Source organism: Pezoporus wallicus, unplaced genomic scaffold (genome assembly GCF_028554395.1).
Source record: "Pezoporus wallicus isolate ANWC-B61680 ecotype Strahan unplaced genomic scaffold, APGP_CSIRO_Pwel_v1 contig_593, whole genome shotgun sequence".
NCBI classification, from domain to species: domain Eukaryota; kingdom Metazoa; phylum Chordata; class Aves; order Psittaciformes; family Psittacidae; genus Pezoporus; species Pezoporus wallicus.
This window is the reverse complement of record NW_026642342.1, coordinates 718,977-731,763: the sequence shown is the minus strand read 5'-3', so window position 1 is coordinate 731,763 and position 12,787 is coordinate 718,977. Positions and strand designations below refer to the sequence as shown.

Below are 12,787 nucleotides of genomic sequence, written 5' to 3'. Positions count from 1 at the left end.
CAAGAAAGGGCACAGTGACATTATACAGATCACACACGATTTGTACTCAAAAACAGGTTAACTATATTTACCAGCTAAACTCTGCTCAATGGATGCTGAAATACTGTATTAAAATATATTTAAATATTCAAAAATCATTATCTTGTCAAAGTCTCCTGCTTTATGGAAAGCAGAAACACATATCAGAAAAGGGGGGGGGGGCGGACGGGACAGACACGACAGGGACGGACATGGGACAACACTCAACAGAACAGTTTGTTTTTAAAACATCAAATAAGACTAAAAAGTCTATCTATTACATGTAACATAAATCTACTCCAGTTCACAGGCAATCTGACAGCTGAATACTACACCCGGATATCTTGTGAGACTTTCCAAGTTCGCAACACATTTTATGCTTAAAATATTTTATTTCCAATATAGTCTTCAGATCATGAGGCATGCTTAAAATTTTAGCACTGCAGACTCAAGACCCTTAAAGATAGTTAAATATCTACAGTAATGTCGCTAATAATTCACAACTGCTTTAGATAACCTGAGGGTTACACCAAACACTTCCAGTTTTTCCATCACATCTTAGTACAGTTCTCTTTGGTGGGTGTTCTGAGAGATAAGCAGGCACAGACAGACAGAGGAGGAGTATTAAAAGGGCTCAACTAATCGTTTAGTAAACAAGATAACATCCTCTGGAAGAAAGCCCAGGATGTTAGTAGCCACCAGTATAAAGCTGTTAATTGAAGGTGGAGAACATTAATTTTGCCATTTAATAGCCCCTGAATACTTACACATATTTAGTTTTCACAGTGAACTGCTGACAGGAGAGGAACCAAGATGAATCCCACAATGCAGAAAGACAAAGTCTTGCCCTTAGTCTTTCCCTGCAACATAACTCACACTCACCAATCCATTTCACTTATTTCTCCCTGTCCAGTTCCCTTTTCCTGTCAGGATGCTTTTTTCTCTCCACAGTGCCTGTGCCTCAGAGGAGCAAAAGCACACAGGAGCTATTTGTGCTCTCAAGGGCAGCAGAGTCATAAGGAAGCCACACTGTCTGGACTCCAAAACCTCAGCACAGCACACCAGCAGTATTTGATAGGAAGACTAGCGAGTGTAAAGACATACGCTTGAAAACGTTGTCTTTTCATTAATTCAGTAAGTTTTGTTATCCTTGGCCTTGTAGGCCAGAAGAGTGTAATCAGTTTGCTAATAATTCAGGACAAACTGGAACAGTAAACAGAAAACTCCCAAGAGGGTCCCTCTTCTGGCAGCTCCTGTCTTCCCTCAGCTGAAGTTTGTGAAGGTATTGTGGAAGATCGCAAATCCAGTGGTAAGAATATGGCAAGTCACAAACTGCTGAAGAGAAGTGACAGGTGAAACCCCAGGCTAATGACAATGGTAGGCATTATTGTCTCAAGCAACTAATAATTATAAACATCAACCACCTTATCTGAAACCAGCCTTAATTAAGGCGAGACAGTGATGATGTCCATGTTTAGGAAGCTCTTCATCCTAACTACTTGCATTTTAATTTCAAGACATTGTTTTCAAGTTTTAGGAAACAGCACACAAGTGAGTTTTTGAGAAGAGATGCACTTTTCCATGGTCCACATAAAACTGCCATGCTTCAAATTAAGAGACGTTGTTCTCTATCAAACAGTAAGTAAAAGCCTATACTGGACAACATTGTTTTGTTTATGACATTTTTCTGTGGCATGAATATCATCAGAAACAAAAATCTTCACTCTTCTATTGCTGTTTTGTAATCAAGGGAATTCTATTTTCAAATTTAGTTCATGGAGTTATTGCATATGCTACTTTGTATTAAAAGTTCAGTATAAAACAAAAGCAGTAAAATCAAATCATTCAGTCTTGTAAGTCAGACATCCTCCTACTTTGACTTGAGTTATAATTTAAGATTCCTTTTCTTGTTAAACAGACATGGTGAATTCTTATATAGCAGTACAGTGAAAGATATGTAGTATACACTAATAACCAAGAACTGAAGCAAAATCAGGTGATTATACATAAGCTTTAAATCCTTTGACAAAGTACTTTCTTGGAAAAGTCTGCTTCTGACTTAGATGTTCAATCCAGATAAATCTTCTTCCTTGTAAGAGGTACACAGAGCCTCTTCAGCTTAAGAAAGTAATATCAATAAGATCAAGTAACATTAAAAGCATGAGTAGTCCACAACAGTTCTTGCCATCTTCCCATAAAAAGGCAGGGTGAGAACTTAGTTATACATCATATGAAGTATTATTCTGTTTTATCTTCATCCTCTGCAGCATAAATAGCTTGATTCCTTCTCTTAATTTTTTTAATGCCAGTGTTCCCATTTTCACTACCACAAATGCGCTTTAATGGTCTCTCACTTAAGCTCTTCTCTTCCACCTGCTTACTCACACCAGATTTCTCCAGTTCCTCATTAGTGGAGTCCATAGCATCATCAGATGATACCGCCATGGAGTCTGGCATGATCCGGATGTCAGAAAAACTTGCAGAGAAGTCAGGAGGATGGTCAGGAGAAGGATCAACGGAACATGTACTCAAGTCTTCATCACCACCTTCTTCATCCAGCATTATTTCATCTGGATTAATGGATGAAAGTCCAGAATTATCTGTACTATATTCACTGGGTTCCTCTGCTGACCCAGTACTGTCCATCTCCTCTTCCTCCTCCTCTTCTTCATATTCACCTCGTACTGAGCCCTCATCTTTAGCTTGCTGGATCCTGTCATTGATGTCAGTGAGACCAAACCGGGCACAAAACTCAGTGGTCTGTGGATTGATGGTATGAACTGGTTCCACATGTTTTTGGGGCTTCCTGGGATCATAACAAGCAGCTGTCAATGTGAAGTTACAAGGGATTTTGAGGTTATGATTCATCTCTTCTAACACCTCTTTGATGGCTTCTTCTGATGCACTGTAGTCCCACCTAAATAAATGTATAAAGCTTAAACAAGTGTGGCTAATGAAAACCCATTTCCTGCTCCCGCTGCAAAGAGAATCTTTATAAAATGGATAAAGAATTCATCTTACAATAGACACCTAATTCCTCAAATGAGTTTTCAGTTAAGTACATTACCTTTGGAAAATATTAACATTCCCCTCTCCCCATTTTTGTATTATGTCACCCTTGTGTACTGAGGCACCCAAGAAACATTAACCCACCCACCCTCATAATCCAGCCTGATTTTCAGTCTCACAGTGTAACTGCCAGGATGATCAGCAACCATGTATATTTCACTCCTCAAATGGTTGTGTCTAAGTTTGCAAAACAAAACTAACTGCCCCTGCAGAGCAGCAAAGAAGTCATATACTCTAGAGTACAGCTCTTGTCAAAATCCCCTTTGCTCTCCAAGGCATTTAGCAGGACCTACAGGCATTACAAGCTGCAGAACAAGAAACACAATTCTAAGGTAAGTTTGCTTCCAGTTCAGCAAAAATCACCCTTTCATCTGTTTTGCATGCAACTTACTTTCCATGAAGGCCATTCTTTTCAGGCATATTCCATGAGCTCTGAGTCACATTAACAAGACTGTTGGTGGCCTTGAGGATTGCAATCCACTCAGCATCATACTCCAGCGAATCACCTGCACTAGGATCATGTTCTATGTCTATTATCTGTTTACGAAACCACAAAAACACATGAGGTGAGTTATTTCCCTTGGCACCAGAAACTGATTAAAGTTTCAAGTATTACTTGCATGGTTTACAGTTTTAATTAAGTTTCAAGAACACTGAGATAGTGATCTCAAACAAGTCCTCTCAGTTAGTCCTAAAGTTTACAGCAATAAAGGGCTAAGAAAGGACAATCAGCAATAGTTAAAAAAAGCATTACTGTATTTTACCTTACAAGCAACTAAAGCAGAACATCCTCCTCCCCACTGCCACAGCTACTGGACAGTTATGGAACTTGGAAAACAGAATTTGCCTACTCTTGAAATTCATACCACCTTCTAGGCAAATATATAATCAAGAATTGATAGCAACAGTCACTCTGCTGTATAAACAAAACAAAGATACACTTTAAACCAGAGCTACATACAGCCGAATCACCATGCTGCTGGAGGCAGTATTACTCCAGATCAGTTTTGCTACAGGAGTCTAAGTCTGGACTAGCACCCCAGTGTACCTTTGCATAGCAAAAGATTATCCTCTCTCTATCCTTCAAAGGTAGCTACTAGGGCAAATGGATACCACCACACATCCAAAAGACAGATAATGAACCATCTTCCCTTTAAGCTGACAAAAAAGGGCTACTTTAAAGGAAGATCACTGAAATACTTCACTGCATTTGAAGAACACGTTGCCAGCAGCTCCCTTTCATAACAAAAGATTTTACATACATCCATATGAGATTTTACAGATGGCACCCCAAGCAGCACAAGCCACAAACATGAACATTGTTTTGCTCATAGTTTGGCAGTTGTATTAAGAATTCCCACAACCCAGACCTCCTACTTGTCCACTGCCCTTCCTAGCCAAGATATGCACTAAACAAAAAGAAGCAGAACCATTCTCATAGGAAGCCACAGCAATTCCTGCTGGAATTAAGAAAACTGAAAAGAAATTACAATATTCAACTTAGGACTCAATCCTGTCTGCATTCATGAGTCCAGAGGCAGAGGCCTTAACTTACCCAGACTAAACTGTAAAAGAAGAAAAGCCCCAGGATGGCCTTTCTTTTTAGGTTTGACATCTGGGGAGGGGTGGGACCAAACAAAAAAAAACAAAACCCAAACACCATAAGAGAAGATTCAATTCAGGTTAAAGTAGGGCTACTCCTCCAGTTAAGTGTTTGTTCTAAGGTGGAAAGAAACAATAGGAATAAGCAAGCACCACACGTGCATGACAGGACACAAGGTTTGCTTATTTTAACACTATACAAAGAGCATTCTATACATGGACCATTCCTAGTTTCTTTCCAATTCCTCCATTAATCAGAACTATTCTTATGCTTGTACCCAGAAACACCACTTAGCAGTCCAGATAAGTGAGGCACTTCAAAAGTGATAACCCACTGCACAAAGTCATCACCTGCAGAAAGTCTCTGTGTGGCAGGCATTTATCCAGAGCCAAAAACTTTGTTGCTTTTGGTAGCTCTTCTTTGGAATTTGTCTAGGAAACAAATGGTGTTAACACAGTCATTACCATTTCTGTGAAATTTGACCATTCTAAATAAGTTATATAGAGAGATTCAAAGGCATACTGTATACAGAAGATGACTTTCTGAAAATCAGCATGGGACTGTAAGAAAGAGATGGTGGGACAAAGACAGACTTTATGTGAAGTCTAACAGGAAGCCAGATGCAAATGACAGCAATAGAAAGCAAGGGCCATACTTCATCCTTAACCCAGGCAGCTGAGCACACATAGCCTTGAAGCAAAAAGAAAAGCCTTAACATAATTTGAAATAGACTTGTTGAGAATAGGTCTAGAATTACAGATTTACAGCTAAATAATCTGCAAATAGGAATAGCGTGTCACACCACTTTCAGGAATAACTCAAACCAAGAGAAGCTGCAACCTACAGGGGGTGTCTTTTGGCTTTACCCAGGCCACCAGACAACTTAACCTGCCAAGCCTTACTACAGGTATCCTCCCATCACCAGTTAACTGCTCTCTTCTTGTTCAGTTGCTTCTCTATAACCTTGTTTTATAGTTGTCTCCTTCCTCAGTGAAGTGTTAAAAAAGACTGATTCTCTAATAAACTTTATCAGTTTCAAGTGCAGTAATGTTAGCTGTTTCACATTGTCCCTGAAGAAGATTAGGTACTTCCACCACTGATTTATAACGTCTCTTTAACTTACATAGCTCAGTAGTCTTAAAACCTCTTAATGTTTTGCAGCTTAAGCTGAGCTTTAATAACTGAGCAAAAATATTTAGAAGTTGCTTTTCTGGACATGATTACCTGCACTGGAATTCTAAATGTGCTTGGGATATATACATTTCTGATACTTCCCCCACCACTCCCTTTACCTGGTGTTGCATAAAAGCTGCAAATTTAACATGAAGATGTGCTGAGAACCAGTAGGTGGGTTTCAGATGCTGCAGAAGCTCTGAGGCAGCAGGGCTTCCTAACGTGTTGTTCTCCACTTCTTGTCGGAAGAAAGACTTCATCTTAAGAAGCTGTTTCTTGTTCCCATAGTGATAGATGCTCCTTGGCCAATCATGTGACATAAATATATCAATTGGACGCTTTAACTGTCAAGCCAAAATGCATATAATATAAATAAAACACATATGGTAACTTTCAAAATTACACAGCACAAGATGGAACACGTGTAACATGTTCTACCTCAGATCAATGCAGAGATAGCTGTGACAATAGCCTCACTTTCAAAGCAAGGAAGCACACCACTGAGCCCCATCTTTCAGGTGGCCTTTGCAGTTGTCGAGGGACTCTAGTCTCCATGGTGTGTACTGCACTTTCTTGAGACAGTCAGCTGTGGTTTATATATACTGCCTTATAAAAGAGATCATATCATCACAGTAAGTGTCAGGCACTCTGAAGGAGACTCTTATAAATTACAGTTATAGAGCAAATTCTCTACCCACAATCAAAGGAATCTTCTTCCTCCTGAAAATTTTTAAACAGCTTTGTTTAAAAGGGATAATGGCTAAGCCATTTCTCCTCAAAGGAAGCACCCTCTGAAGTCTAATCTAAATCCAAATCCAACTAATAAGAAACTTCGAATGACAGCAAACCTTTGTCATATGTGCAGCATTGCTGTATCTACTGAACACTTAAGTGTGCAACTGCAACCTGAATAACCATTCACAAGATGCTTATAAATACATGTATTTACACCACAACTTAAGCCAAAGGGAGTAGCCCTTCTGACAAAGCAGGGAGTAGGCAACAGCTCAAAACTAAAGCTAATCTGTCTTTTGAACTTCTCACCCTGGAGTCAAAAATAGTTCAGCCATAGAAACCTGGTATCTGCTTATTCAGCTGGTTCAATTTTGATTAGTTAACTTTTCACCAACCATCTCGCATGTTAGACAAGGCAGCACCCCATCTTCCTAAAGCTAACATAAGAGAGGAGTATAGCTGGAGTACCTTCCATTCTGTGAATTTTATCCAATTAATTAAAACAAAATCACTCCTGCCTGTGCCAATTCAGATCAAATATGCACTGCCACACAAAGCTTTAGAAGAATAACTGTCCCTCGAAGTGTTCAAAAACCATGTAGATTAGGCCCTTAGTGACATGGTTTAGTGGTGGACTCAGCAGTGGTGGGGAACAATTGGGCTGGATGATTTTGAAGGTCTTTTCCAACCTAGCTGATTCTAATAACATCCAGCATGAAATGGCCTGTCCAGATTAGCTAGGAGATATTGGTAAGATTTGCTATCCAATAGTGTATTTGTTCAGATTAGCTTTAGCAGTTTACTTCTAAATTAATGATAACTATTTACCACTGTTTAAAAAAAAAAAAAAAAAAAAGATTTTTCACTAACCTGCTTGAGTTTGAAGACTTCAATATTCCTCACATGGTAAGCACTTCTGATTGTTTGCTGGTTATATGGCGGACACTCAAAGTGGCCTGAAACGTTTGGGAAAAGGAAAAGTAGTTGCCCAAATTGATAGTTGCCTCCTAATGCTATTGAAAGCTAACTTCTTGGGGTTACATAGACACCTAGAGCAATCCCAAATACAAGGCTGCCAATCAAAGGAGACACTGTATTTCCTTTACACAAGGCTTACACCAGCATGTGTTGCACACAGCAAGCCTCTGTGAGTGGTTAGTGACCAGAACATAACTTAGGACCTAACAACTCAAAAAGAGGTAGAAACCAAAAGATCACAAAGCAATGCATGAGTACTGACTCAGGCCACTGAGGCTGTGATCTTTTCGTGTTTCTTCAAGATTGCTACTGTCAATCATGAAACTACATCTTAACAGATTCAGCAGCAGTTTGAACATGTCTGTAATTGCCCACAGGCACCACAGGATCTGGAAGTGCAAACACATACCCTGCCAAAAGAGACGGAGTCTCCAACTTTCCCTCAGGACAAGAAACCTGAATGCCTACCAGAGCTCCCAAGGACTCTTAAGAATGGACAGAAAAATTCCTTTTCTAGTAGTCAGCGCTATTGTCGACAAAGCCTAATTTCCCCATGCAACACTCAGCATATCAAGCAGGTATGCTTGATAACAAATTTAGGTAGCATTAACAAATATCTGACAGAATCATGTTTTCTCTGAAGCACTGTATTACTAAACATAATATTACTGGACAAGAAATCGTAAGTAAGAGAGCACTATTTAATGTGTTGAGGAGATCAGAAAGGCTAAACTATCTTCTATTTGATATGAATGTATAGATTCATATCAGCTAGATATAAATCTATGATTCAGCTAGATATCTTCTAGGTAATACCAGATATCATCTGTACAATGATGGAGACCCTTCCAAGGAATAACTTGAATATACATACATATAACCAGGAGGAACCAATCCCGAGATGCACCAACACTAAGCCTCAGTCCATTTGTACAATATCATACTTATTAATTGACTGTTTCACACAAGGAAAACGAAACAGTCTTCCATTGCATGCTAAAAGGTCACTACCATGGAAAAAACAAGACTATTCCAACAACAACATTTAAAAGGTGCATTGCTTCCTGCTGTGTCACCACACAGCTACCGACTCATCTACCACCTCCGGAAAAATCCGTGTGTTGAGCCAAGAAAGGCTTCCATCATAAGAGTCAGTCTAGAAGAGAGGAGGCACAGACAGACCCACACATGACAGCTCGGGCCTAGTGCTTCCCTCCCGGCTACCCACTCAGCGAGGCCCGCTCTGTCCAGCCATACCTTTCCGGTAGTCGTGTGACTTGAAGATGCCGGAGATGCCGCCAATCCTCACTCCGCGATATCGCACAACACCTGCGTAACCTAGGAGAGACGGGAGCGCGGCTTGTCACGGCGGAGCTGGGGCAGGGCGAAGGGCTGGGGGGGAAAACGGTTCTGGGAAACCCTACCGAGGTAGTAGATGTTGGGCGCCACCCACCCGCCGTAGGGCAGCTCCTGCAAGTGGTTGGATGCCTCGTGGTTCCCACCAATGAACACCGTGAGGACCGGGGCTTTCTTCTCGCCGGAGTAGTACCTGAGGAGAAACGACAGATGCTGTAGCAGGGTGGGCCGTGCCGGGCCCCGGTGGGACGAGGCCAGGCCGGGCGGCGCTCACCGGTAGAAGGTCTGCATATGGCGGTACTTGGCGGGCACAGCCATGCAGTGCAGGTCGGCCTCGTTGCGCACGGCCTGGAAGTCGCCGCAGCAGAGCAGGAGGTCGGGCCGCACATTGTGCCGCCGCTGCAGCAGCTCCAGTGTCTCGTACATCTTGTCCAGGGCGCCATGGCAGCACCCCGCGACCGCCACCTTCATCGCCGCCGCCCCGCCACCGCGCACGCGCCGCGCGCGCCTACCTCGTCACCACTCTCGTCACCAACTACGTCACTAACCACCGCCCTCCCCGGTGCCGGCACCGCGGCGGAGCTCGGTGGGTGCGACCGGTCCCCCCTAGCCCGTGTAGAAGCCACGGCCTCGGGTGCCCAGGCCCGCCAAAGCCGCTCCAAGCTCGCCGGCTGTCAGGCTGGCCTAGGGAATCTAGCGCTGAGCTCCCCGTCTCTCTCCCCAATAGCCGCGGGGAAGAGTCACACCGCTGGCAGGTGGGACCTGCACAAAGGGGAGGGGGGAACTGCCCCGGCACAACGAACCGTAATCGGTCAGAAACGCCTGTTACACGCAACCGAGCTTCGCGAACCCGCGATGCCTTCTGCAACGGGGCAGGGGGCCCCGCAGAGGGAACGCTACTTAGCTCGCAAACCACCACGCAGCTCTCTCCACAGGCACAGCCGGTGAGTGCAGCCCACGCTACCTGCCAGCTTAGCAGGGAAGCTGCAAGGCTTCACTTGGTTCTCATTGCATGGCACAAGAACAAGGAGCAAAGATGTTGGTGGAGCAGCAACAGAGCAAGCAGTAGCTGTGCATGCTTTTGCCTGGCATTTGTGCCAATAAAAGGCAGGCTTTGGGCTTGCAAAGGACATGGCATTCCTTCAGTGTGTTTGTCCTGCCACTTCAGCATTAAGCAAGCATATTTTCAGCATATTCAAGCACTGGCTTCTTGTAACTTCCTAACATAGGACAGGAGCAGTCAATGCCTTTACCAGGGCAATGGGGCACAAGGCAGGGCAAAAAATCAGGCATCTCCCGTTTTACTCACAGAATGTCAGGCTCCCTCGTTTGGAAAGCAGTGGTTTCTTTGGTTTTAAGGGCAGTGAACCGGATCATAGGGTGGTACCTGTGTGTCACAAAACCCACTCCAGATACTTTCCACTGTTCAGGTTTGCTGGTTTTGGGTTTTCTGAAGCAGTCTTGAGGGATGGAGCAAAATTACAAGAACATAATTAAGCATGAACTTGCTGCTGCTTACCCTGTAATCATGAAACCAAGCAAACATTCCTGTTCCCCTACCATAGCAAGTATTACATAATGATCCCCCTTTTGATACTAAGAAAATATGAGTGTTCTCTGATACATGTCATAATTTCACAATCTCAGGTTACTGTGTGTTCTTCGGGACTCTCATCCAAGCCCAGCTGAAGTGAAGGGGAAAGTTCCTCTGGCTTTTAACACATTCCCCCCCCCCCAGGGTCTCCAGGGTAAAAGCACACACAGGAGCAGTCCTGGGTGCATGAAACTCGTTCACTAATTTTGCTGACACCCACCTAGGTGTGCTGTGAGAATCTGGTCAGCCCCACACATCTGCTGGGAAGGTTTTACAGGTTCTCTGGGAGAGAGCTGGAGCCCCTCCAATTTACATCTCAGACTTGCTGAAAGGGAATGGGTGAAAGACAGAAAAAGTCCATGAGTCTCTGGAAATCACCCTCCCCAACGTACGCTATCTCAGGGAGCAGATGCTTCTCCTGCCTACCCAAATTCATCTCCAGTCAGTCAAGATAAGATGATACTGCAATTTTAATTCCCGGATTTGTTAGCTTGCCTCATTTCTCATACTCCATGTGCCACTTATCCCAAGTAAATTGGTACACAGTAAAGTCTGTAAGGGTTGTTTGGTTAGTTGGCTTTTTCTAGTAGCTGTGCTACTATTTACAGGGTAAGTAGCAGCAAGTTAATGTTTTAACTGTGTTACTGTAATTCTGTCCAGTCCTTCAAGAACGTGAAGGTCCTTCACCCCTGTGACTGAAGCGCAGTCCTCTTCCACTCCATTGTCTAGCTATGGATTGGGCTTTGTAGTCATAGTCCCTTGGCCTGAACTGCTTATGCAGGTCTCTTATCTTTGCATGTCCCGTCCTCCAGCAGAGGACCCTCACTTGTTGGATGTGACCAAATGCACACCCTGTCCTGCGCAACAGGTGAAGGAACTGTGAGGCCAAGAGGGAAGAGTCCCAGCAGATCAGTGGATGCTTTGGATAGGAGGTATTTGCCTTTTTGGCCTGACAAGTAATGATTCTTTCTTGAGTTAACTATGATAATTTAGTGACGTGGAAGTAATTAAGATTTCCTCTCCAGAGGAAAGAGGAAGAATGAAAGGCATCCTAAGGGGCAGTGGATGACAGGATTGCTTCCCTCATCTCCCAGAACAGAATGAAAGATGTTCTTGGAGATTTTCCTCCCAAGTCCTTTGTGGTGCTTTTAGAAGATATTAAAGGATTTCCAGCACATTTAGAAGATACTAAAATGAAGAGGAATAGCAAAAAGGAGACATCTGTTTCAGACTTTTAGGGAGGAATAGCGTGGCTGAGAAGGAATGTATGAGGGAGAAGTGCTAGGAGGCAGTAGTGTACATGTTGGTGAAGAAGAGGAATATAAAATGGAGGCACAGGAGACATACCTGTTGCGTTCCAGCTGGGATTTTAAGGTGTCCCTGTAAGCTGCGAGAGAGCATGGGGTAGCACGTTGGTGTGCATGTGTGCGACTGAAGAAAGAGGCTGCTGCAAGCAAGAGCTTGTGAGGTTGGCCTAAACATCACAAGGCTTACCTGCAGCTGTGTTCCGGTGTCGCTGGGCACCTCCTCCTGCAGTACTGGGAGTTGCAACGTAAAACCACGACCTGCAGCGTAGCAAAACACACTGTCAACACAAGCACCACTCGGGGCCTCGCCACTGAGGCCCTTCCAATTGCATTTTGGCTTTTTTGCCTCTTAATTTTTCTAATTTTTACCTTTTCTCGGAGGCACTCATCACGCTGCTTTGCTGGCGGACACTACTAATGGCCTCCAGCCAAAGGAGGCTGAAAACCCGATGAAGCCAACAGATGAAGCAACGGTGTATTGCCGGATTTCCCGAGTGGCCGAGACACAACACAAGCCACCGCCCGAGGACGCTAAGTCCCGGTACACCGGGGTCCCGCCCGGCCGGCGCTGTGGTACAGGCGCTCAGGCGAAGGGCCCCCATCGCGCTCCCCTCCTCACACCCGGCAGCTGTGGGGAGAAGGAGGGGCGGAGCAAGGCGCATGCACGCGCGCGGGGGGAGCGGCGTTCTCCCGCCTCCTCCTTCTCCTCTCCCCTCAGCGCGGGCAGCGCCATTCCGCCGCCGCCCCCTCATAGCCCGGCCTCGACCTGAACGCCCGCGGCCCTCCCGCCGCGCCTCTAGGGCGGGGTCCCCCCAGCTGCGCGGAAGGGGCTGGACGGGGCGGGCGGTGAGAGCGTGCCCAGCGGCGGGAGCAGAGGCTTCGGCATGGGACGGGGCGCTGCCCCGACGGGTAGGTGCGGTGCGGGGCCGCTGAGGGGGTGACAACGACGCGGAG

General features: G+C 44.5%; 2 protein-coding genes across 9 annotated transcripts in view; one reads left to right on the top strand and one right to left on the bottom strand.

Moving 5' to 3' along the window:
- Positions 1–390: 390 nt before the first annotated feature.
- On the bottom strand, positions 391–12,495 carry DBR1 (debranching RNA lariats 1). 3 transcript variants are annotated; one of them, XM_057428978.1, is made up of 9 exons: positions 12,203–12,495; positions 12,021–12,091; positions 9,030–9,125; positions 8,834–8,914; positions 7,469–7,554; positions 5,983–6,207; positions 5,041–5,121; positions 3,479–3,624; positions 391–2,935 (listed from the first exon to the last, which is right to left on the bottom strand). In XM_057428978.1, the coding sequence occupies exons 1-9, from the start codon at positions 12,493–12,495 to the stop codon at positions 2,257–2,259; spliced, it is 1,758 nt and encodes a 585-aa protein (XP_057284961.1). In that variant the 3' UTR covers positions 391–2,256. The 3 variants fall into 3 exon arrangements, with proteins under 3 accessions (XP_057284961.1, XP_057284962.1, XP_057284963.1); XM_057428979.1 differs by lacking the exons at positions 12,021–12,091; positions 12,203–12,495 and adding an exon at positions 9,207–9,455 and having other exon boundaries at positions 9,001–9,125; XM_057428980.1 differs by lacking the exons at positions 12,021–12,091; positions 12,203–12,495 and adding an exon at positions 9,207–9,451.
- Positions 12,433–12,787, top strand: part of PPP2R3A (protein phosphatase 2 regulatory subunit B''alpha) — a 56,121-nt gene continuing 55,766 nt past the window's right edge. For all 6 annotated transcript variants that reach the window (XM_057428974.1, XM_057428969.1, XM_057428971.1 and 3 more), the window contains exon 1: positions 12,433–12,742. The gene's annotated coding sequence lies outside the window, so the exon portion shown is untranslated. The remainder of the gene's footprint in view (positions 12,743–12,787) is intronic.